Here is a 21,019-nt window from a genome sequence, read left to right as displayed (position 1 = left end):
GCGGCCATACCCATCGTGCTCTGCATCTGCGCAGTCTGAATGGCTGGACTCGTGTTGCCATTGGGAAGCAGCTAGTGTTGCTTTGCAGCGCGGCTAGGTTAGGGGTTTGGTGGTGACAAATACTAGAAATTGTTCAAGGGAAACAAATAAAGCATCGGCGCAGCATGTTGTTGTCGATAAAGCAGCAGCGCAGGGCAGGTCTGGTACTGGATGGGTACCCAGATCCGAAAAGGGACCCCGCAACGCCACAATCTTTACGCGAGTTGCGAAATACCAAACTCCAAAAGAGACACAGGACCAAATCGGCTTTGTCAAGGTTGTTTCCTTCCCACTCATGCATGGACTTTCGGTGCTGCTTCCTGACCTACGGAGTAGCTAGTTAGCTCCCTCCGCTCATAAGCCAACGTCTGGACTTGTAGAGGTTGGGAGGGCGACACTATGCATATAGCGGCATATTGTCTGTTATATTATGTCATGTTCATGCCGTATCCTCGATGCTAGCATGGATGCATGGATTAAAATTTAGTAGATGTCACATCGGATATTTAGGTACTAATTAGAAAGATTAAATATTAGTCTAATGAAGATTAATAGATTCGTCTCGTAAATTAGTCTCAATCTGTGCACTTAGTTTTATAATTAGTCTATTTTTAATACTTCATACATGTGTTTCAAATATTTGATGTGATAGAAACTAAATTTTAATAGGTGGAACTAAGGATGAAAACGGACGGAATCGAACGGAGAACTCCTCAACCATTTTCTACTTTTACATTTGAATACGAAAACGAAAACGAAAGCGGACAAACCGAACACGAAAACGAACACGAACTTACGGAATATCGAGAATTTCGAAAACGAAACAATTCGAGCGGAATTATATCGAACACGGTCGGTATACGAAAACTCAATACGGAATACCGACCCGTAGACCAAGTGCATGACTAAGTGCATACATAATCAAGTTCAAGTGCATATAATAATTAACAAGTGCATATTATAAAAACATGAACTCGAACTGAGTCAGAATAATTTTATTAATCTTTTTAGATAGATGTAGTATTTTATTTTAAAGATTTATTCAGATTTTTCTTTTGAGTAACAAAGATTTATTCGGCTGATGCAAAAACTATCAAATGATTAACTTTGCAGGTGGGGGTTAAACCGATGAGCTTGATGGGCTATGGCCCAGGTGGGCTTTCGTGTAGATGCTGCCGGTTTCCTGACATTTAGCACCATCTCATGAGGTGAAGAGAGACGAGGCTGAGCGCCGTCTATAAGAGAGGGCAGCTGGCCACCAGTAGAAAGAACACAGCTGCGTGGTGAACAACCTGTAATTGGGCTGTATGACCTGTGCAGTTGGCCAAATTCGGTTTTAAACCGAATTTTCAATTCGGAATATTTCAAATTAAAAGTAGAAAAGTAGAAAACGGTCGGAAAAATGTCTAAACCGTTTTCTACTTTTACATTTGAAATACGAAACATCTAAAATGCGAAAGCGAAAACGGTAAAGTCGGACAAGAAAATGCGGATTCGATCGGATTAAATATAAAAAAACGATGCGGTTCGGTTCGGAATATTTCCGTTCCGTTTTCATCCTTAGGTGGAACCAAACACCACTTGAGCAGATGCAAAGCAAACTCGAGGACATGGCATAGATACAGTTACTGTTGCCTGTTGGTGAATGCAGCCATGCAGGTATGTCTATGGACGAGGCTTCTCTATAGATCATCAGGCCCACCTGTCAATGAACTATATATAGGAACTGGTCGATAGTCCCCATGTCATGATATCAACCATGGATAATATCTAATTCCTTTGGATTTAGCTTACTTCCTCTATCCCAAAATAGAAGTCATTCTCGCTTCACGAGAAGTCAATTTTTTTTTAATTTTGACCAATTATATATAGAAGAATATTAATACTTATAATACAATAATTAGTATTATTAGATAGATCGTTCAATATAATTTATTAATAAATTTATTTGGAGATATAAATGTTGCACGTATTTTCTACAAATCTAGTCAAAGCTGAGAAAGTTTGACCTACGTGCATCCCAATAACGACTTCTATTATGAGACAGAGGGAGTATATTTCATCCAATTGAAGATATGTGTCCATTAGGATATGGTCATCTCCAATATAACACTTTGGCTAGCAACATATATCTGTAACAATATATTTGTTAAATAAAAATATCTATATATATTATGAAAATAGCAGTGGCAGCATCTCCTACCATGAAAAAATATATTAGCTATCTTTTGTCATGAATGTAGTGATGGCAATATCTCCTACCATGAAACTCATGAGAATTCCTTCCCTCTCCATCCCCCAAAAAACGCAACTCGCTTCAAGCCCCTCCAGTTTCGTAAAAAAAAAACACAACTCTTGCTTCCTGATTAGCCAACTCAAATAATATCCAATTTGACTAAATATATATAAAATCTAATAATATCCATGATATATGATAAGTATTATTAGACTAAGCATGGAATATGCTATTTTAATAAATATATTTGAAAATTATAACATCTCTTATAAACTTAGTCAAACTTAAGGTTCTCCGACTTCTCGAGAAACGAGATTTACATATATTTTTTGAATGAGGAGAGTAGAAACCGTGAAAATTCATAAGGGCAACTCCAACCACCTCCTATCTCGACTCCTGCCTTATTTTTGAGAGATGAAGCACAAAATCGCGTCTCTAGTCGGGCTCTCATCCCAGTCCCCATGCATGAGGGTCTCCTATTTCTCTCTCCTGAACCCTCGAGCTCCTCGTCCTTCTCCCTATTCCTCTTTCTCTCTTCGCATAAAGCTGACAAGTGGGACCGATAAACAAGATCCACGACAATGCAGTGTAAAGTAGAAAAAAATTAGGAGATCAGTTAGAGTGCGTCGAGAAATAGGAGATGGGAATATGGCCGAGGGACTAAGGAATAGGGGGGCCAAAATTGAGGCTTCGTTGGATCGGAGTTGCCCTAAGGAATTCATGTAAACCAGACAAGGACACTGCTTGTACAGGAGATCTGAGTTTGCCGCGTACCCGATCAGAATGAGTTTGTTTGCGCTTTGTACCATCTCCCTCCACAGCTTCGTTCAACACATTAACACACAAGATCAATCAAAAAAAAAGCAAACACATTAACACACCAGAGCCCAACAATCCTCGTTGACCACTCATTCCGTCCTGAGACATGACCTCAAGCTTACGTCACCGGGCACAGCTCACTACGGCTCTAGCGACCGACCCCCGAAGAACAAGGGCGTCTAAACGAGTTGACGTGGCAGCCGCAGGCCGCGGCGGCGCCATACGCGTCCGCCAGCTGGACGCTCTCCGGGCCCCAGGCGTGAGCACCGGTCAGGGGAAATACGGGCCGTACGATCGGCGCGGCGGAGGCTCCGATGTGCGGCCACGCCGCAAATCGACAGGGGCGGGTGCCGCGTCGTCGCTCGTGGGTGGCTTCCTCGCGACTCCACCGTCTGCCCGTCCGGTTTCAAAGCTTACGCTATTTTTTGCACGTAGCCCCCTGCAGTTAAAGTTTATTTATTGATTGATGAGGAGAGATTAAATAAAGACTTTGCCAGGAAGCCTTTCTGTTATTTCTTAGAACGCACTTAAAGCAAGGTTATGGGTCTGGTGAGAGTGAGAGGGACACTAATTTGGGTATCTTTAAGATTCTCACATTGGATGCGTGCACCACGACATGACATGGATAGATGGTGGTTGTCGTGGGAACAAGTTTTTAGTTAGATATTTAAAGGTGGTATATATTTTATATGTTGGTGTACTCCTATCTCACAAAGATGAAGGATGCCTTTTCGTCTCATCATGCACTAAGACTAAAGTACGGGATTGTGCAAGAGCATGAAGAACAATGACCGATAATACCCATTAATCATTGAAAAAAGTAAGTTGCCCATGGTGGTTTTTCTAGGATTGTAACTTTAGAAGGAGGACCAAAGGGTTGAACTTGTTGATCCCAATTGCAAATTCTTCTGTTGTTGCGTACATTTACTTAAACAACAATATTTAGTTATGAAATTATTGATCTCAAAAGGAAATTATTCTACTATAGCGTACATTTACTTATGCAACTATATTTGGTTAACGACAAAATTATGAATTAAATATGTACTAAAGCCAAAGATCTTTTGCACTTTGAGGTAAAAAACATATGCCATCAAGTTTGCTTTTTCTCTACAAACAATTGGCTACTTGCTTACCTTGACCAGTATAATGTCTATAATAACATGTTCTTTTTTCTGTCACCTCTAACATCAAGGGAGAATTGAAAAGCTCTACCTTCAGTTACAATGATGATTTTATATGGTCTATAATCTAAAGCTTTATATATACAGTGTAGGCGTAGTGGCATAGATATAAGCTCATGATTTTTTCCAAAAGGAAAATTACTTCATGTTCCAAGACTTCCTAGATATATTTTAAAGAAGCCAATGAATACATATAAGGCTAGTGAAAGGTCTTGTTAAGGTTTGTGTCCCAATTCTGTTACGGACTAATATAATACACCTTCCCTATACATCAGTCGCCTGATTATCCACGCGACTGCTCAGGCGACGCCCGCTCGCCTTCTCTTTCTCTTCGCCGGCGCCCGACGACCTCCCGGCAAGGGCCATGGCGGATCTAGCCCTCCGCCTTCCCACGCCAGTGTCCAACCATGGATCCGGCGGCCACCCAACTCTAGCGGCTTCGGGTGGATCTGGTGGCGGCCATGGCTGCGACGGCGAGGTAAGCCCCTCCTCCTCCTGGATCTAGGGTTTCGTCGAGCTTCTCCTCTCTCTCCCAACTTCGGCGGGCTTAGAAAAAGGAGGGGCCTCGGGGAGGTAGGCAGGGCAGGGCGTGGGGATGGTACAGGGCAGTTTAGGGGCCCCAGCGGCGGTGGAGGCGGTCGGGCCAGGTTGGGGCAAGGGAGTCGCGACCGTTCATCGGGGTTGGATAAGAAATCGGGGGGAGGGGAAGAGGAAGGCTGGAGTTCCATGACCGCGCCGCGGTGGCAGGGGTGGGGAGGGGGGTGGCGAGGTCACCGAACAGAGGCTGGGGCGGGGCGACTGGAGAAAGAAGATGAACATGAGATAGAGGTGGAGCGTTGGATGAAGATCCAACGGTTCAGATCAATCTCCTGAAACAAAGGAAAATTTCAGGCGTATGTAGGATAGCAAATCCCAATATAGATCCCGTTCGCTTCGCTGAAAAAACAAGGCGAAACACTGTTCCGGCTGATTTGTTGTGAGGAAAAAAAACACTGTTCCGGATGAAAAAAAACAAACTGAAAAAGATGGATTATAAGAGAAACGAACATGACCATAATATCCATAACAATAAACTCTAGTACCTTCTATGATTTTATATGGTCTATAATCTAAAGCGTACACTGTGTTAGGTGTAGTGGCATAGATATAAGCTTCTGTGTTTTTTTTTCCAAAAAGAAGATAATTTCATGTTCCATTTCAAGACTTCATATACGTAATATTTTTAAGAAATCAATGAATTACAAAAGTATTCTCTTTTGCCATACCGTGTTGAATGCACCACAAGCCCACAAGCACTAGACAATGGCCAATGGCCGCATGGCTATGGCTATCAATGGCCCTGTTTGGATCCATGGGTTAGAGCTAGTTTGGACTAGTTGGAGCTCAACTAGCCCTAAAGTAGCCAAACAGGAGGGTTAGAGTGGGTTATTTGTAACTAGCCCACCCTAAAAAACTATCCCCCCAAAGAGGTGATTATTTGGGCTAGTTGGGGTTATTTGAGGTGGGGTCCACTGTTTTCTCTCTACTTTCACCCACACCAATGATTTGGAAAGCACATTTATTATCATTTTAACCCTGGTATCCAAACATCTTTTAGACTAGAGTTAGTTCAGGGCTAATCCTGAGTTAGAAACTAACTCTAACCTCTAGCTGTGCTAGAGTATCCAAACATGGCCAATGATGAGTATCTTAAAATGCCGCGATCTCAGGGGCTTAAATGCAACGGGGTCTCTCGTCTCCCTCACCTTCCCGACGGCGACTGCGCAGCCATCCTCCTCCTACTCTCCTCTTCTCCATCTCCTCTCTTTCGCTCTCCACCCTCACCAACTCCTACCTCCCGAGACAAATTCCGAGGCCGACACAAGAAGAGGGAAAGAACCACAGGTAATTGCCTTCCTGTGCTGGGATTCTAGTTCCAATCCCCTCCGCGCCGGCCGGGTGCTCTGCCGCCACCCGGATCAGGCGCCCTCGCGCCATCGACTCCATCTCTCGCCCTTCCGTCATCGTCTCCCCTGGGCGGCCGCCGAGTAAAGATCCGACCCGCTTGGGATTGCTTGCTTCTCCTTTTATCGGTAAGGACTCCCCGCTTGAATCGAAGTTCATTTCGCTATGCATAATTCGGAATTCTCCTTCAGTGGCGGATACCAATCGGTCCATTTTGTTGTGGATTGTTGTGCTGCGTGGTAATTTTCTTTAATTTTGACCCCGCGTTAGGTGCGCCGCTGGACAACAGTGCTGTACATGCTCGACGACGGCGCTGAGCTCCTGCGATGGCCCGAAGAAATGCCAGCTCAATGCAGCGGGAGGGTTCGGCGGGGTCGGTTAAGGACTGGTCGGAATTCGACCCCTCGCCGTCCCCCAAGCTGGCGTACTCGCAGTCCTACGTCGCCATGAGAGGGCTGTTGACGTCGGCGGCTTCTCTTGACCCTGTCCTGATGTCGAGCAGCCTGAAGTCTCTGTGGGCGGCCTTGTCATCACACAGGCACGCTCGGTCCTTGGAGAGGCCAAAGTACAAGGGGATGAACTGGAAGAGGCCCATGTTCCATCTGCTTGTGTGCTTCTTGGTGGGAGTTTTCATTGGATTCACACCGCTCTTCTCTCTCGATTTATCCAACAACATAGATTCTGAAAACGAGACGCTGCCGTTCGATGGAGATGTGGTTGACAGACAAATGCTGGAACTTAAAAGTACAAAGTTGGAGCCGTTTGTGGCTGCGGCAGAGACTGAAGCCACCGAAGAACAACTGGTTGATGAGAGTCCTCCAGTTCCTGCGATGTTGGATGATGAGGCGGACTTCATTGAAGCGTCGCATGTCCAACCTTCTGTTAATGACTCTGACTTTGTTGCGAGGAAGCAGCTGATAATTGTGACGACGACTTCTGTTCGACCACACCAGGCGTATTACTTGAATCGTCTGGCTCATGTGTTGAAAAATGTACCACCTCCTCTTCTGTGGATTGTGGCGGAGTGGCCATATCAGTCTCGTGAAACAGCGGAGATCCTGAGGTCTTCTGGGGTTATGTACAGACATCTTATCTGCAATAGGAACAGCACAAACATAAGGAAGATTATTGTCTGCCAGAAGAACAATGCAATTTTTCATATCAAGAAGCACCGTTTAGATGGTATAGTACATTTTGCTGATGAGGAGAGAGTGTACTCAGTTGATTTATTTGAAGACATGCGAAAAACCAGGTGATCTTTCTGTGCTGACACTTTCTTTGTGGTACTGGAATTTATAGTAGTTTTGTTTATCACAAATTTATTCATGGACAAATTTTGAAATAATGGACGAACCTAACTTAGCATGGATTTACACGGTTTACTGATGCACTTTTAATCATCAAAATACTTTTGACCAATCGTTTGCTTGGTCGTGCTACCTTTTGCCATGTATTTTGCTTGTCGATGTTGTAAAATCTTTCTGCTTGTTCCATATCGAGACTGCATGCCTGTGATTGCTAGTTAGTATTAATTTTTTTTTATTTTGCTTCTAAAGTCCTCTGATATGGAGTGGTGTTGTAAATGATACAATCAACTCTGCTAAAACAATACTTCTCTAGAAACTAAAGGTTTGCAGTCTATTTGGTTGGATGGAGATATGCATTTAGGTGGAGCTTGATTCAAGAATCCAGTTCTTCCTTTTTGCCTTCCCCCCCCACTTTATCAGTCTTCCTTTCTAGTAGCTATAATTTCATTTTTATGTGTGCTCTGTGCTTGCTAGAGCTGTAGAATGGCCCACCATACTAAAGCCTATTTCATTTTCAAAATTTTAATAGGAAGCAGAGCTTTTGTCATTTCTTTCCTCCACTAAATAAAAGCTTGCTTGATGATTACTTTAGATGCCTTTAAAGGATATCCTACTAAGCGTATCGCTTTTTAGTCATTTAACTAACTGCCTTCTGGTGTGGATGCAAACGCAATGTAGTAGAACGTCCTGGTCCAATTTTTTCTTCCCTCGAACGCGAGACGCATGCCATTTCACTAAAGAAGGAATAAAAGTCGCCAAACCCACACACCCACAAGATATCAGTTCACTCGTGCCACAAATAAAACCTAGAAACAATCAACGACTATTGCCATGTTAGCAACATTATTCAGCTATTCAACTCCCAAGATCCTTAGCCCTGGCTGCAATCCATAGTGAAACCTCTCCTGCTGCAGTTCGTACCAGTGTGTCCAAGTACACAGAGCAATAATATTTCCTTGAGATTCCTGACACAAGGGGATTATGACCTCCCTACTCTGTATATAGCTGGCTGCTTTTCACATCTGAGAACAGCAGGGGATTATGACCTCTTAGTCACTATAGTACAACTATGAGTGCTCCTGTAGTACTTTCTTCAATATTTGTGCTTGTTTAGGCCCGTTTAGATTCCAAAAATTTTTGCGCAGTATCCGTCACATCGAATCTTGCGGCACATGCATGGAGTACTAAATGTAGACGAAAAAAAAAACTAATTACACAGTTGATCGAGAAATCGCGAGACGAAACTTTTGAACCTAATTAGTTCATAATTAGACACTAATTACCAAATACAAACGAAATACTACAGTGAGCCAAAATCCAAAATTTTTTGGATCTAAACGGGGCCTTAGTTCCCAAAAACTTTCCCAAAAAGTGCTACAGTAGCCATCACATCGAATCTTGCGATACGTGCATAGAGCATTAAATGTAGACGAAAAAAAAACTAATTGCACAGTTTGGTTGGAAATTGCGAGACGAACGTTTTGAGCCTAATTAGTCCATGATTGAACAATAATTGCCAAATAAAAACGAAAGTGCGACAGTAGCCAAATTCCCAAAATTCGCGAACTAAACACAGCCTAATTCGGGAATGTATGCTATTTATAACACAGTAATATTCACCGTTCCCAGTCTTCTATGAGCACTTTTCGTCTCAAAGTGACAGTCGAAAATGTTCCTGATGATTTTGTTCAATGTCCTGCAGGCGCTTTGGTACGTGGCCAGTAGCAACACATGTTGGAGCCAGGTACAAGGTGGTTTTGGAAGGGCCCGTTTGTAGGGGTAATCAAGTCACTGGATGGCATACAAACCAGAGAAGGGGTGTACCTCGTCGATTTCCAATTGGTTTCTCTGGGTTTGCTTTTAACAGCACTGTACTTTGGGATCCCCAGAGATGGAACAGCCCCACTTTAGAGTCTATTATACTCCATTCAGGTGGCAGAGGTGGCTTGCAGGTTAGTATTATGACTATTTTTAATTAAAATGAAAAGTAGAAAACAAAGAAGACGATTATATGGTTTCACATGTGGAACTTCGGTTTCCTAATAGAAACCAATCTACTGTGTTGATGTTTCATCTTAATGGTAATATCTGCCTGACTAAATTTAATCCAGCAGAGCATGCATAAATCACTGCAATGTCTCCCTGTTGGATAAAACTGCAATATGAAGATTCACTAGATTCAGTGAATTACTGAACCTAAGATACAACCTATTGAGAGGAATCTGAACCAAATGTAACTGAAGTACCATCCATACATTAGAGTAACACATGAAACCACAGTGTTGTTAAAATGTATGAGTGCCACATGAATATTTGTTATAGGTGGTGGTATGCAGTACTGAAATAAAACCTACCAAAGAGGCAACTTACTAAAGCACACAAGGAAACATCTTTCTGTATATTGATGCAAATCGTGGCACCGCAGGAGTCAAGATTCATTGAGAAGCTTGTCGAGGACGAGACTCAAATGGAAGGCCTCGCAGACAACTGCACTCGGGTTATGGTCTGGAATTTCGACTTGGAACCTCCACAGCTGAATTACCCTACTGGCTGGCTGCTGCAGAAGAACCTAGACATCATCGTGCCTATAACATAACTGCAATGTTGCTGATCTTTTTGTTCGCTCCTCCTAGTGTGGAATGATGACGATGCCTATGCCTTCCTGAACTTGGTAGCGTCCAGGATCATGCGAAGCTGCTCTGCCAAGACCTGGTTCGAATAATGTGATACTAGTAACAACAGCTGAAAGCAAACAAGCCTGCCTGACAAAAGGAAAAATTCGTTCTCCCCCGTTGCGCTGCATTCTCAATGCTCTTCAACCTAGATAGGCTTGTATATTTCTTTTCCTTTCATTTTTCTCTCTTTTTCCTGTTCTTTACATACATACATACACACATATTCATTCATTCATAAGTACATATATACATACATCTTACAGTACTTTACAGATGTTAACGAAAGCGATCTCGCGACGCTGATGAGATGATGGCATATGTTGCATCTTGCCTTGTGCTTGTGCAATGGTGGTGTTAGGCAACCGATGTCCCTATCGGACGAGGCAATTAAGTTGCAGCGTACTGTGGTAGCAGAGTACTGATTATAAACTTTAAACTTGCGTGTCTCTTGGTCCACTTACGAATTGCTCGTCAAATAGTATTGCAGCAAGGATTACCATTGTGAAATTGCCTACGACTGAATCAAACTTCTGTGACTGCCTGAAGACCGACTGAACCAAACTTCTGTGACTGCCTGAAGACCGGACGCAGGCAATTTCACAATCGTAATCCTTTGCTGGCTAATATAAATCACTACCGTGCTGTTTAGTTCATAGAACAGTAACGCAAATGGAAATGAAATCAGTTCAAATCGTATATGTTGCCAATAACGTCCACAGCTTTAATTCCTTTACATTTGCATTACAAATGCTACAACCTGAACCATGATCCCATGAACGGGAAGACTGCCACCAACAAGCGCATCAAGAGTGGCGCCTGCTTGTACCTGGTAGTGCCCAGCCCCATCGTTCTTGGCATCCGCCGTCGTCTCATTCTCATTCTTTCTGGAGGAGCTCCTACTCCCTGCTCCACTCTTCCGCCACCACCAGCAGCGGCAGTATAATCCGCATCTTCCTCCCCAGTTGCTGAAGGCCGCGATTTCGTGCTGTAATCAGTGTTGCCAGCTGAGAATGAGTTGCTGCTCCTCTTTGCCTCCTGGGCAGCAGCAGTGTTATTGTCCAGAAGCTCATCCCATCCTCCATATCCACCACCGCTTTTGTTGCCTCCCCAGTCATCTCCACTGCTGCTGCTCTTGGTGTTATCATCAGCTCCAACAGCAGTTGAGGCAGCATCAGCAAAATCGTTAGAAACCCTTGACTGGTAGCTGCGCCACCCTCTCCTCCCCTCATAATAGTTGCTGCTGCTGCCGCTGTATCCATTGCCTCGACCACCTGTTGCAAAGTCAGTGGCGTCCTCAGGGTAATCTTCCTCTTCTTCCTCTTGGACTGGTCTCCTCCACCGCCTGTCGTCGCGGATGCCTTTTCTCCTTCCCCATACAGCCTCAAGCAGAAATGATATGGCCGACTGACCGAGCGGGAACACCATGGCCATTAGAAAGGCCTTTGTCCCCGTTGCAGCAAACATGGACACAAGCATCACCGGTAGCAGGAATCCGTACGTCTTAAATACCTAGGCCACAAGTATAGAAAGCAGCAGGCCATTGATCAGTCACTACAACAACGAAGCACAGTTATTCGTTCGTTGATTTTATTACAGTGCTGATCTGATATGCATGCTAAATTACTGATGAAATGAAAAGCAGCAGGAACAGAAGCTGATAAGTCTGAGTTAATTGATTGTAGTGAGCAGTTAAGATCCCAATTAGAGAATTATAAGTAGAGATTTGGTTTAATTAGATACACTAGGCCAAAAAAAAAATTGTTGCTTGATTTAATACCAGGAAAAATGAAGGATGATTTAATTTAGTTTCAAGCATTTTTAAATGTAACTCAGAATGATTGGCAAAGGATCTATGATCCCAATCCCATATTCCCATTATACGTTCACTGTCCAGAGCACGCAAGAAAATTGAAGTTATGTTTTCAAAAAGAAAATTGAAATTATTGATGGCAAAATGACAGAGCCTACCAGAAAGAAAGGGGAAAAAAATACAGGAACAGAAATTCTATATAGTACGTATGTAGCAGACCTTGGAGAACCAGGGCTCGTCGAACAGCTCCCCGGCACCTCCAAATCCGGGGAACGCAGCCTCATCCTCGTAATCGTAATCGTAATCGTCCTCTACAGAAGAGGAACCGTAGTCTTCTTGGCTGCCGTCGGGGTCGGACCACCACCTCCTCCTCGTCGCCCTGCTGCTCGTGGTGCTGTCTCTTCCATGGGCGTTGCCGTTGGAGAACCACCAGCTGGAGGAGCCACGGCGGAGGGAGGAGGAGAGGATAGGAAAGGGCGGTTTGCCTGGTGGTGCTGGAACTGGAGGCGCAGGGGCAGCAGCTACTATCATTGCATTGCCTGCCGGCCGCCCGGCCGCCGCTGCCCGCTTTTCCGTAACAGAAAGCTGTGTACAGGGAGGGGAGGGAGAAGATAATCTTTCCCTTTCCCCTTTTCTTAATTTCTTTTCTATTCAAAATCTTTAGAAAAATGAATTTGGGCTAAGTGGGGCCAGAGTCCAGTGTAGCACGAGCTTCCCACGCAGTACGGCAGTAGCTGTTTTTCCGTTCTTTTTTTCTCCTTTCCCCTCGAAGATAATCCAACTTCTTTGTATTATAATATGTAATCTCTATGTCTTATATTCCTAAACCCAACTAGCGAATCTTATATTCCTATACCCCAAGTTGTCTACCTCAGCAATACAGTGTCACATGTACAATTAAACCCACTAGCATATGCAACTGTGAAGTCCATGTCAGCAAGACATATTGGCCCTGTTCGGCTTACCCCATATTCGGCTTGTTCGGCTTCTTTTTTCAGCCGAAACAGTGTTTTTCTCACACAACAATTCAGCCAGAACAGTGTTTTTCAGTTAGTTTCAACCAAGTTTCAGACCAGCGAACGGAGCCATAAGCATTTCGTTCTCCATGTTAGCATGCCACGTAATCCGCTAGCATTAATTTATAATAGTTTATTCCTTCATATAAATAATTATATATAGTATAATTTCATTCTAAACCATCCACAATTTCCGCAGCAACGCGCAGGGTATGCTTTAAGTAGTTATGAATCCCCAATCTATCGTCCAAGCGATAAGAAAAATGAGAATTAGTAGAATACCCCGTCTCCGGTAACCATCGCAAGATCACAGAAAGTAGAATTACACAATAGACAATGATTATTTGTGGAACCAATCTTCTCTTCTTTCATCATTAGAATAGTGAATACATACGTATAGATTGAAGATAGCCTTCTAACTTCTTCAGTTATAACTCTGAGGTTCGAGAATTAATTCGATATAAGCCCACTCACATAATCAGTTTTGTAACACTTTGTACGCTGCCTCTGCTCGGCTACGCCAAATAGAGACAATTCAGTTCGGTTATTTGGATTTGAAGAACTTCGGTTTTGAGAAAGCTTGCAATCAATTGCTCTAGAGAAAAAGAAAAAGAGAATCTGACAATTTTGATTTCGGGTTATATTGGTCCTGTGTTTGGTTTCAACAAAGATTCCAGAGAACTCTCCTGCGCCATCCTCCACCGTAGCTCGTAGCTCGTTCGTCGCGTAGTCGGCAGTTGCACTGGCGCCGCCACCGTCGCGTCACACATGTTGGGCTACTGCCTGCTGGGCTTGGTGGATTGTTGGGCTACGGTGGGAACTTAGAAGGGCACAGGAGCAAGGATTGTTGGGCCAGTCAGGATGGACGAGCGATGCACCTCGCGTTTAGGAGGGTTTTATCCACGTATCGTTAAAAAGTTTGTAATTATTAATAAATTATTAAAAAATTCATGCAGTCATAGGTACCACCGGTCCAAACCTATTTAGCGTCCATGTCATTTCGTCGACATTCCGTTAGTTTTTAACGGTTTGACAGCTGACATATGGACCCGACGTGTCTAAATGTCCAAAATACCCCTTCTTTCCCCATCCTATCCTTCACAAGTCCTCACCGCCCGACTTTCATAAAAAAAAAAGAGTCCTCACCGCCCGCCGCCTCCCGCTGCTCCGGGACCGAGCTCGCATCGCGCGCCTGCTGGCCACCGGGGGCCGGCTGCAGCATTTCCGCGCGCGCATCCGCGAGGATGCCCGTGCCGTTTGGATGGAGGCGGGAGGTCAGTCAGTCAGGAGCGCGCCACGGACTGCGTGAGCCGCTCGACCTTGACGGCGATCTCCGGCGGTGCCCCAACCAACGGACGTCCAGCTCAAGCGCGTCCGACACGTCCTCGGAGCTCCATCCAGCTCGCCGGAGCAGCACGAGGCCCAGTTGCGTCTGAGTCCACCGCGGGGGCCGCCGCCTCCTCGCCGTCGAACACTCCGGAGGCGTGCTACTGCGACGGCGCCACCGACAACGGCGGTGCCTGCAGGTCCAGACGCTGGAAGCAGGGGTCGCGGGTGAATAAGTGGAGGACGTCGAGGCCACAGCAGAGGATGCAGACGTCGATGCCGCGCAAGCCATCTCTCTCTCGCTCCGCACGCTGCCCACCCAGGCACCCACCACCAACCAGTAGCTAGCTCGCTCCCCGAGGCGCCGTGGGGTGCCTCTCGAGTCCCGACAGGTACGCGCGCGCGCGGGCCGGGCCGTGCACGCCCACGCCGTCGCGCACCCGCTCGTGCCGGGCTTCCTCGCTGGCATGTACGCCGAGAACGCGGACGTGGGCGTGGCCAGGCGGGTGCTCGAGACGGAGGACGCGTTGGTCGTCGCGTGGAACACCGTTGTCGCCTGCTGTGCGCGGCTCGGCCTCGTTGACGGCGCGCTGGACCACGCGGAGCGCATGGCGATGTCGGACCGGCTCGACCGCTCGAGCCCAGCCTCGCGACATGGAATGTCGTGCTGTCCGGCTGCTCGCGTCATGGGCGCGACCAGGAAGCGTTCGGCTTTGTTCGGAGCATGCAGAAGCGAGGGATGCGACCGGACTCCAGCTCCATGTCGAGCCTATACTCAAGTCTCTGGCCACTGGCCAGCTTGGGGCTGCTTGCCCATGGCATGGAATCCCATTGCTTCTTCCTCAGGCATCAACTCGAGCCGGACGTGTACAATGAGACAACCGTTCGTTGACATGTACGCCAAGTCTGGCCGGCTGGCCGCCTCGAATACGCCCACAAGGCGTTCGACGCTCTGGAAAGGAATCTTGATTTTTTTAAAATATTAGTTTGGCTTATTATTATTTTGTTTTGATTTTAGTCTTGATACCAGCTGGAACAAAAGTATTGCCGTCGGAATAGGTTGTTGTTTAATATAAGAGTAGCGAGCTTTTCAAATCTACAATGTTCAAAACTAATTTTTTTTGCACATAATTTGAATATCAATTAAATTAGTGTGGTCAAGAAGGGTCAACGCCAATCAGTTTGGCGCCAAAACGCTTAGCCAGGGAGTGGCACGGGGGAAACACAACTTCATTACCCTTCTCTGGTCTAAGGGCATTTAAGTCTTTTTATAGCTCCGTTAGCCACCGTTAGTAGCCAAAGTGGACAGAATGGCGTGGACCGCAAATAAGTTTAGACCAGTGGACCGCTCGAACTTTTTAGTGGTACCAAGCCGACAAACTTTTTTAATGGCACACAGGTTAAACCCTCCGCTTTTAATGGTTTTTGGCTGGATTTGGGGGCAAAATCGTGCACCAAGCCGACAAACAAAGCTTCTAGATGTCAAAACTAAAGCCGAACCGATAGACCGAATCTCCAACATTTTGGTTCGGTTCGGTTTTGCGGTTTTCAGGTTACATGTGTTCACGCCGAGCGCCAAAACAAGAATCCAGCTTTCTCATGACCTGCTAGTATCTCATGGAAGCTTCTACATGGTCGATTTTTTAGCATGACACCCAAGTTGTTAGGTAGTGTTTAGTTGCAGCGACTGCATCGTCTCGGATGGGATATCCAATCTCCGCTCGATGCTTAGTTCAAAATTAGCTAAAGACATGTAAATCATACTAGGGAATATACGCTCTAGATTTGAATTCAACTTGCCACCAAAAATCTCACGGACAAGTGAGATGAGCGTTGCACGTGCGCGTGAAGGAGCACGAGGAAGAAGAGGAGCAAGGATTTAGACAGGCGTGGGTGTCGAGGAAGAAGGCAAGATTGGAGGGCCGGCTGTCGGGGTGCGAGGCGGTGCTCTGGGGAACGCGTGCAAGGCTACGCAGCCGCAGCCGAGCTCGTCGACGGAGAAGGGCAGGAAGAGGAGCGTGCACAACCGAGCTCACTGGTGGAGGAGTAGCACTCGCCCGAGCTCGTGTGCGGCCGACCTCGCATCCAAGCAGTAGAGGCGTGAGCGTGGGGGCGCGACTGCCAGCGTAGTGGGGTCTAGGAGGTTGGCGATGAAGGTATATAAAAAAAGAAGAAAAACAAAAAAATAATAGATGTGGCCCCACGTGTTAATGTCTGGTCCTAGTTTTAAGTGTCCTCAAACCAAACATGTAACATGGATGGTCCTGTCCTCCCCAACCAAACACAAAATGCCCCATTCCACTTCTAAAATCAAAGACAGGCCCATCTCATCCCACCGTGCCTCCTAACCAAACAAACCCTTAGAGCGACATCAATACACACCAACATCGGCTAGTGGTTCGAGAAAAAGTTGCTGCCATGTAAACTTTGAGCAGCTAAAACTACTATTGTCCCAACGCACATGCAAACATGTAGCAGAAATGATGCTACTTTGCCCCAGAAACGGAGAAAGACACTAGAACTAGAGACATCTTTTTTCACACGCCTTCTCTTTTCTCAAGCCTTTATATCAAGTCACATATGCTTCTGCAGGTTATATGAAGACACTGCCAAATCATCATCCATGCTCTCTCTTTTTTACGTGGTGTCCAAGCCTATTGTGGCTATGAGCCTAAAACTTTTCTTAGTCTAAAAATAAGTGTCATTCTCACTGGTCGAGAAGTTAATGTTTTTAAACTTTGACCAAATATATATATAAGAGATATTAATATTCTTAATACATAATCAGTATTATCAGATAGATCGTTGAATATATTTTCGTAATAATTTATTTGGAGGTACAAATGTTGCTAATATTTTCTACAAACCTAGTCAAACTTAACAAAAATCTGACTAGCACGAATCTCATAGCGACTATTTTATGGGACGGAGGAAATACTTTGTGTTAGGGATGACCTTACACAGACAACTCTGTACAGGTTAACATCTCGCAACCAAACATGCTCACTCTGTTTCTTTTTATTTATTATCGTTATGGTATTTGTACCGGTCAAATTTTCTTAGCTTTAATTAAATTTGTAGAAAATATTAGTAATATTTGTGACTCTAAATGAAATATTATAAAACTAGATCGTTAAATCTATCTAATGATATTAATTATGTATTATAAATATTAACATTTTTTATATATTTTGTTAAAGTTAAGTATATTTGATTTATCTGGAAGTGAAAAAGAAACGGGATGCTGACCCAAGAAACTCCATCCAAACATGCCCTCCGTGCAAGGAAGTGGGCCTGAACTCGTGTCATAAGCAGTGTTCCATTCGCAGGATAGAAGGCGTTTGAGTCGGCGCCGCCTCCCTAGCTCGGAGTTGGAGTTGGAATCGGATGGGGCCATTCTGGGAAAGTGGGAACGAAATCGAAGAGGTCGGGGCGTTTCCTGGACGGAACCCGACTCCAACTCCGTCAGGCAGGGAAGGGACATGGCCAGTTGCCGCTCCATATTATATCGCGGTGACGCGCCGGCTACGCCTCTCCTCGTTCGATTCCGCATTGCAACGACTAGGCGAAAAATCGAAACGATGGCGCCGTCCTTCTCGGGCTCCAACAAGCGCCCTCTCGAGATGGTCGTCTACGCCGCCGCCGCCGCCGCTGCCGCCAACAAGCGTGCGCGGGACGACGACGAGGAGACCTCCGCCTCCACGTCGACGTCCCCCAACGCCGCCGCCCTGTTCCTGCTCGCGGCATCGGCACCGCGGCCATTCGGCGACTTGGAGCCCATCAGCGCCGTCCCGATTTCCGCTGTCCCGCCTCAGCCGCCGCCTCACCCGTGGACGACGCGGTCGCCCGTTGCCGGCAGGGAAGAGCCGCCGTGCCTGCGCAGGCATTTCCTCCTGGCTCTGGGCCTGCGCGCCGACCTGCCCGTGCACTTCATCGACGCAAAGTGCTTGACGGCCACCGACCTGGACCCTCACCAGAACCGGCTGCGGATCCCGAGAGACGGCACCATTCACCGCCTCCGCCCGCTCCTGACCCCCGCCGAGCTCCACGACGCCAACCTGTTCTTCCTCCCAGACCCAGCCCCGAAACCTAAACGGAGGTCAGCTGGCAAGCAGAAGCAGAAGCAGCAGCAGCAGCCGGCGGCGGAAGCGGAACCGCAGAACGACGGCGCCTCGGCCTCCTCCAGCGCCGCCGCCGAGACCGAGACCAAGAAGATCAAGAAACCCAAGGCCAAGGGGAAAGTGCACGGCGGGCTGCGCGTGAGGCTGGTGAACCTCGACGCCGGCGCCAAGGACCTGCTGCTGTCGCGGTGGGAGAGCAGCCGCGGCACCATCATCAAAGGAGAAGGGTACCTCGACTTCATCCGCGACCAATGCGGCTTCAAGGCGAAGGACGCCGTCGAGGTCTGGGCCTTCGTGCAGCGCCGGTTCCGCATCTTCGGCAAGGACATCTTCGGCGACAGCCTCCTGCATGTACTCATCGTAAAGAAAGACGACGAGCAGCCGCAACGGTGCCGCTACTGCCGCCACCCACCTGCACCCGCTGCCAATCCTTCGATCATGAGCTCGTGATAGCGTACTAGGCAGGATCCGTTTCGATACCGTTGGTTTCCTTTTAATACAAGCCATAGATTATTTTTGTGGGCTAGTAACATACGAAACTGGATGATAGTCGACGCTAGAAGGATGCACAATAATGTTCGGCAGATGTATATATCTTATTACTCCAGCTTTTGTCGTGTTTATCTGCTATATATCATTCTGATCTTGATTTCAATGCAAAATTACAGCATATAGTACTTTTCTTCGTTGCGACACATTTTTATCACTACTAAAAAAAAAGCATTTGGCGGCCGGTAACCCTTTGTAGAGGCGGTTTGCCCAGCCGCTCCTACGCAAGGGTCTCTACAAATCATACATTTGTAGGGGGCGGTTCTCAGGCTACCTCTACAAATCGATTTATAGGGGCGGTTCGTATTACCGGCCGCCCTTATAAATCTATTTATAGAGGCGGTTGTAGTACCAGCCACCCCTATAAACAGGTATTTGTAGGGGCGGTTCAATCTAGAACCGCCCCTACAGTACGTTTTCCTGCAAAAAAAAATTAAATTTACAATTCAAAATCACGTTGCCGAACGTCCCACGACCAACGTTTCGAAACGCGTTCGCGTTGCCGAACGCCCCGCGACCAGCGTTCCGAACCGCGTTCGCGTTACCGAACGCCCCACGACCGCGACTACAAGCACAAGAGTATTCTATAAACTACAACTACAAGTCCAATTCACAAGAATATATACAATCCATCATTAAATATATAAATTTTATACACATTGTTATCAACGTCCTAGAGCTAGCCTTTCAGTCTCACGAATGTGTTGGTACTGAGGATTTATACCTAACTCAGACTCTCGGTCATGGTAGGCGCCTCTGACGTGTACAATCTGATCCAATATGAAGTTACAAAGGTCGCCGACGAGCTCTAAGAATTGATCATCCTTATATGGGTCTCTTTTCATTCCTTTCTCTTCTCTCCACTACAAGAGAACAAGTTTTGGTTTAGTATTTCATACCATTTACAAAGTTTTTATACTACGGGTGAAGAGGTTCAAACGTACCCTTAAGGGGTGTCTTCTGTAGGCACTGGTGTTACTCATTATAGAACATATATAGTATCCACAATGTACACTCCCAGGCTTTTGCTTGGGCCACTGTGTGTTTTGCATATGAAAATATTAAGTAATGCTTTTGACAGCCATGTAATGGAGTACTGAAGAAGTAAGTTACACTTACCGCACATAGTGTTTTTATAGCCGGTTTTTCCTTCCTTGCTAGATCATGCCTTCCATGATGATTAGTGACATAGAACCTAGATGCCCTGTTCGAATTATTTTAGCAAATACAACTTGTTAGTATCCAAAAGTGAACGTTACAAGTATGTATATAAACATATAAGCTAATGATGATTGTCGATATGTATACGTCTTGAGAATCGATATGAAGTCTTTGTATGTCATTGTATCCTTATCTAATGAATCAAAGACCTATGCCATGCTCCTCTCGACATCGACGGCTATAAGATGATGATGAGTGATCTCAGCTTTCAGAGATAGCTTGCAGCCCCTTTGTCCTTAGTATGTCATTATTGGACCTTTGTGGTGATAGATGACAAAGGGGAAGACAGACTGATTAAAGCTTCAGGATTTTTGTTTCATTTGCTTATCTTTGTACCTGAAGATATGTACTGCAGGCTTGTAGTTTTTTGAGCTTCATGATGTATCTTGAGTTTGAGATAGAGACTTACTTATGCTTTATCTATGTATCTCTTGAGATATGATCTTTATTTTTATATATCAGTGGCTTGTGGACTTGAGAAAATATGTAATGAGTGCTATGTGTGATATACATGTGTTGTATTTATTTTCATAAGGACTATGCATACTAGAATGAAAATATTTGATGTAATGCCTTTATATTTATTCTTGTGTGATATATCTTGTCATATGCATCACGGTTTTACTTTATCACACACACACATGCACCCCATGGATGCAATGGTTTAGGGGGAGTCTTCTATATGTTTTAAGTATGTGCAATTGACATTTGAGGTCATTTTATGAATTCTAATCATAAGCACATATTAAGGGGGAGCCTCTCATAAATCATT

The 21,019-nt window shown here is 45.5% G+C and overlaps 2 protein-coding genes across 3 annotated transcripts; one reads left to right on the top strand and one right to left on the bottom strand.

The window, feature by feature from the left end:
- Window positions 1-6,015: 6,015 nt before the first annotated feature.
- Window positions 6,016-10,453, top strand: LOC136450287 (probable beta-1,4-xylosyltransferase IRX9L). The gene is made up of 4 exons (XM_066450670.1): window positions 6,016-6,350; window positions 6,493-7,474; window positions 9,232-9,481; window positions 9,955-10,453. The coding sequence occupies exons 2-4, from the start codon at window positions 6,549-6,551 to the stop codon at window positions 10,123-10,125; spliced, it is 1,347 nt and encodes a 448-aa protein (XP_066306767.1). The 5' UTR covers window positions 6,016-6,350; window positions 6,493-6,548; the 3' UTR covers window positions 10,126-10,453.
- Window positions 10,454-10,876: 423 nt separating this feature from the next.
- LOC136450288 (uncharacterized) lies at window positions 10,877-12,624 on the bottom strand. Of its 2 annotated transcripts, none has more exons than XM_066450671.1 (2): window positions 12,234-12,624; window positions 10,877-11,713 (listed from the first exon to the last, which is right to left on the bottom strand). In XM_066450671.1, the coding sequence occupies exons 1-2, from the start codon at window positions 12,543-12,545 to the stop codon at window positions 10,955-10,957; spliced, it is 1,071 nt and encodes a 356-aa protein (XP_066306768.1). In that variant the 5' UTR covers window positions 12,546-12,624; the 3' UTR covers window positions 10,877-10,954. The 2 variants fall into 2 exon arrangements, with proteins under 2 accessions (XP_066306768.1, XP_066306769.1); XM_066450672.1 differs by having other exon boundaries at window positions 10,877-11,704.
- Window positions 12,625-21,019: the final 8,395 nt, after the last annotated feature.

The sequence above is a fragment of the Miscanthus floridulus genome, chromosome 5 (assembly GCF_019320115.1).
Source record: "Miscanthus floridulus cultivar M001 chromosome 5, ASM1932011v1, whole genome shotgun sequence".
In the NCBI taxonomy this organism is placed as follows: Eukaryota; Viridiplantae; Streptophyta; class Magnoliopsida; order Poales; family Poaceae; genus Miscanthus; species Miscanthus floridulus.
Note: the sequence above shows the minus strand (reverse complement) of the source record. Positions and strands in the feature narration are given on the sequence as shown.

Coding starts and splice junctions, on each gene's coding strand:
- LOC136450288 (XM_066450671.1), bottom strand. CDS start 12,545: ATGATAGTAGCTGCTGCCCCTGCGCCTCCAGTTCCAGCACCACCAGGC. Junction 11,714..12,233: donor ACGAGCCCTGGTTCTCCAAG/GTCTGCTACATA, acceptor CTTGTGGCCTAG/GTATTTAAGACGTACGGATT.
- LOC136450287 (XM_066450670.1), top strand. CDS start 6,549: ATGGCCCGAAGAAATGCCAGCTCAATGCAGCGGGAGGGTTCGGCGGGG. Junction 7,475..9,231: donor GAAGACATGCGAAAAACCAG/GTGATCTTTCTG, acceptor AATGTCCTGCAG/GCGCTTTGGTACGTGGCCAG. Junction 9,482..9,954: donor GTGGCAGAGGTGGCTTGCAG/GTTAGTATTATG, acceptor GTGGCACCGCAG/GAGTCAAGATTCATTGAGAA.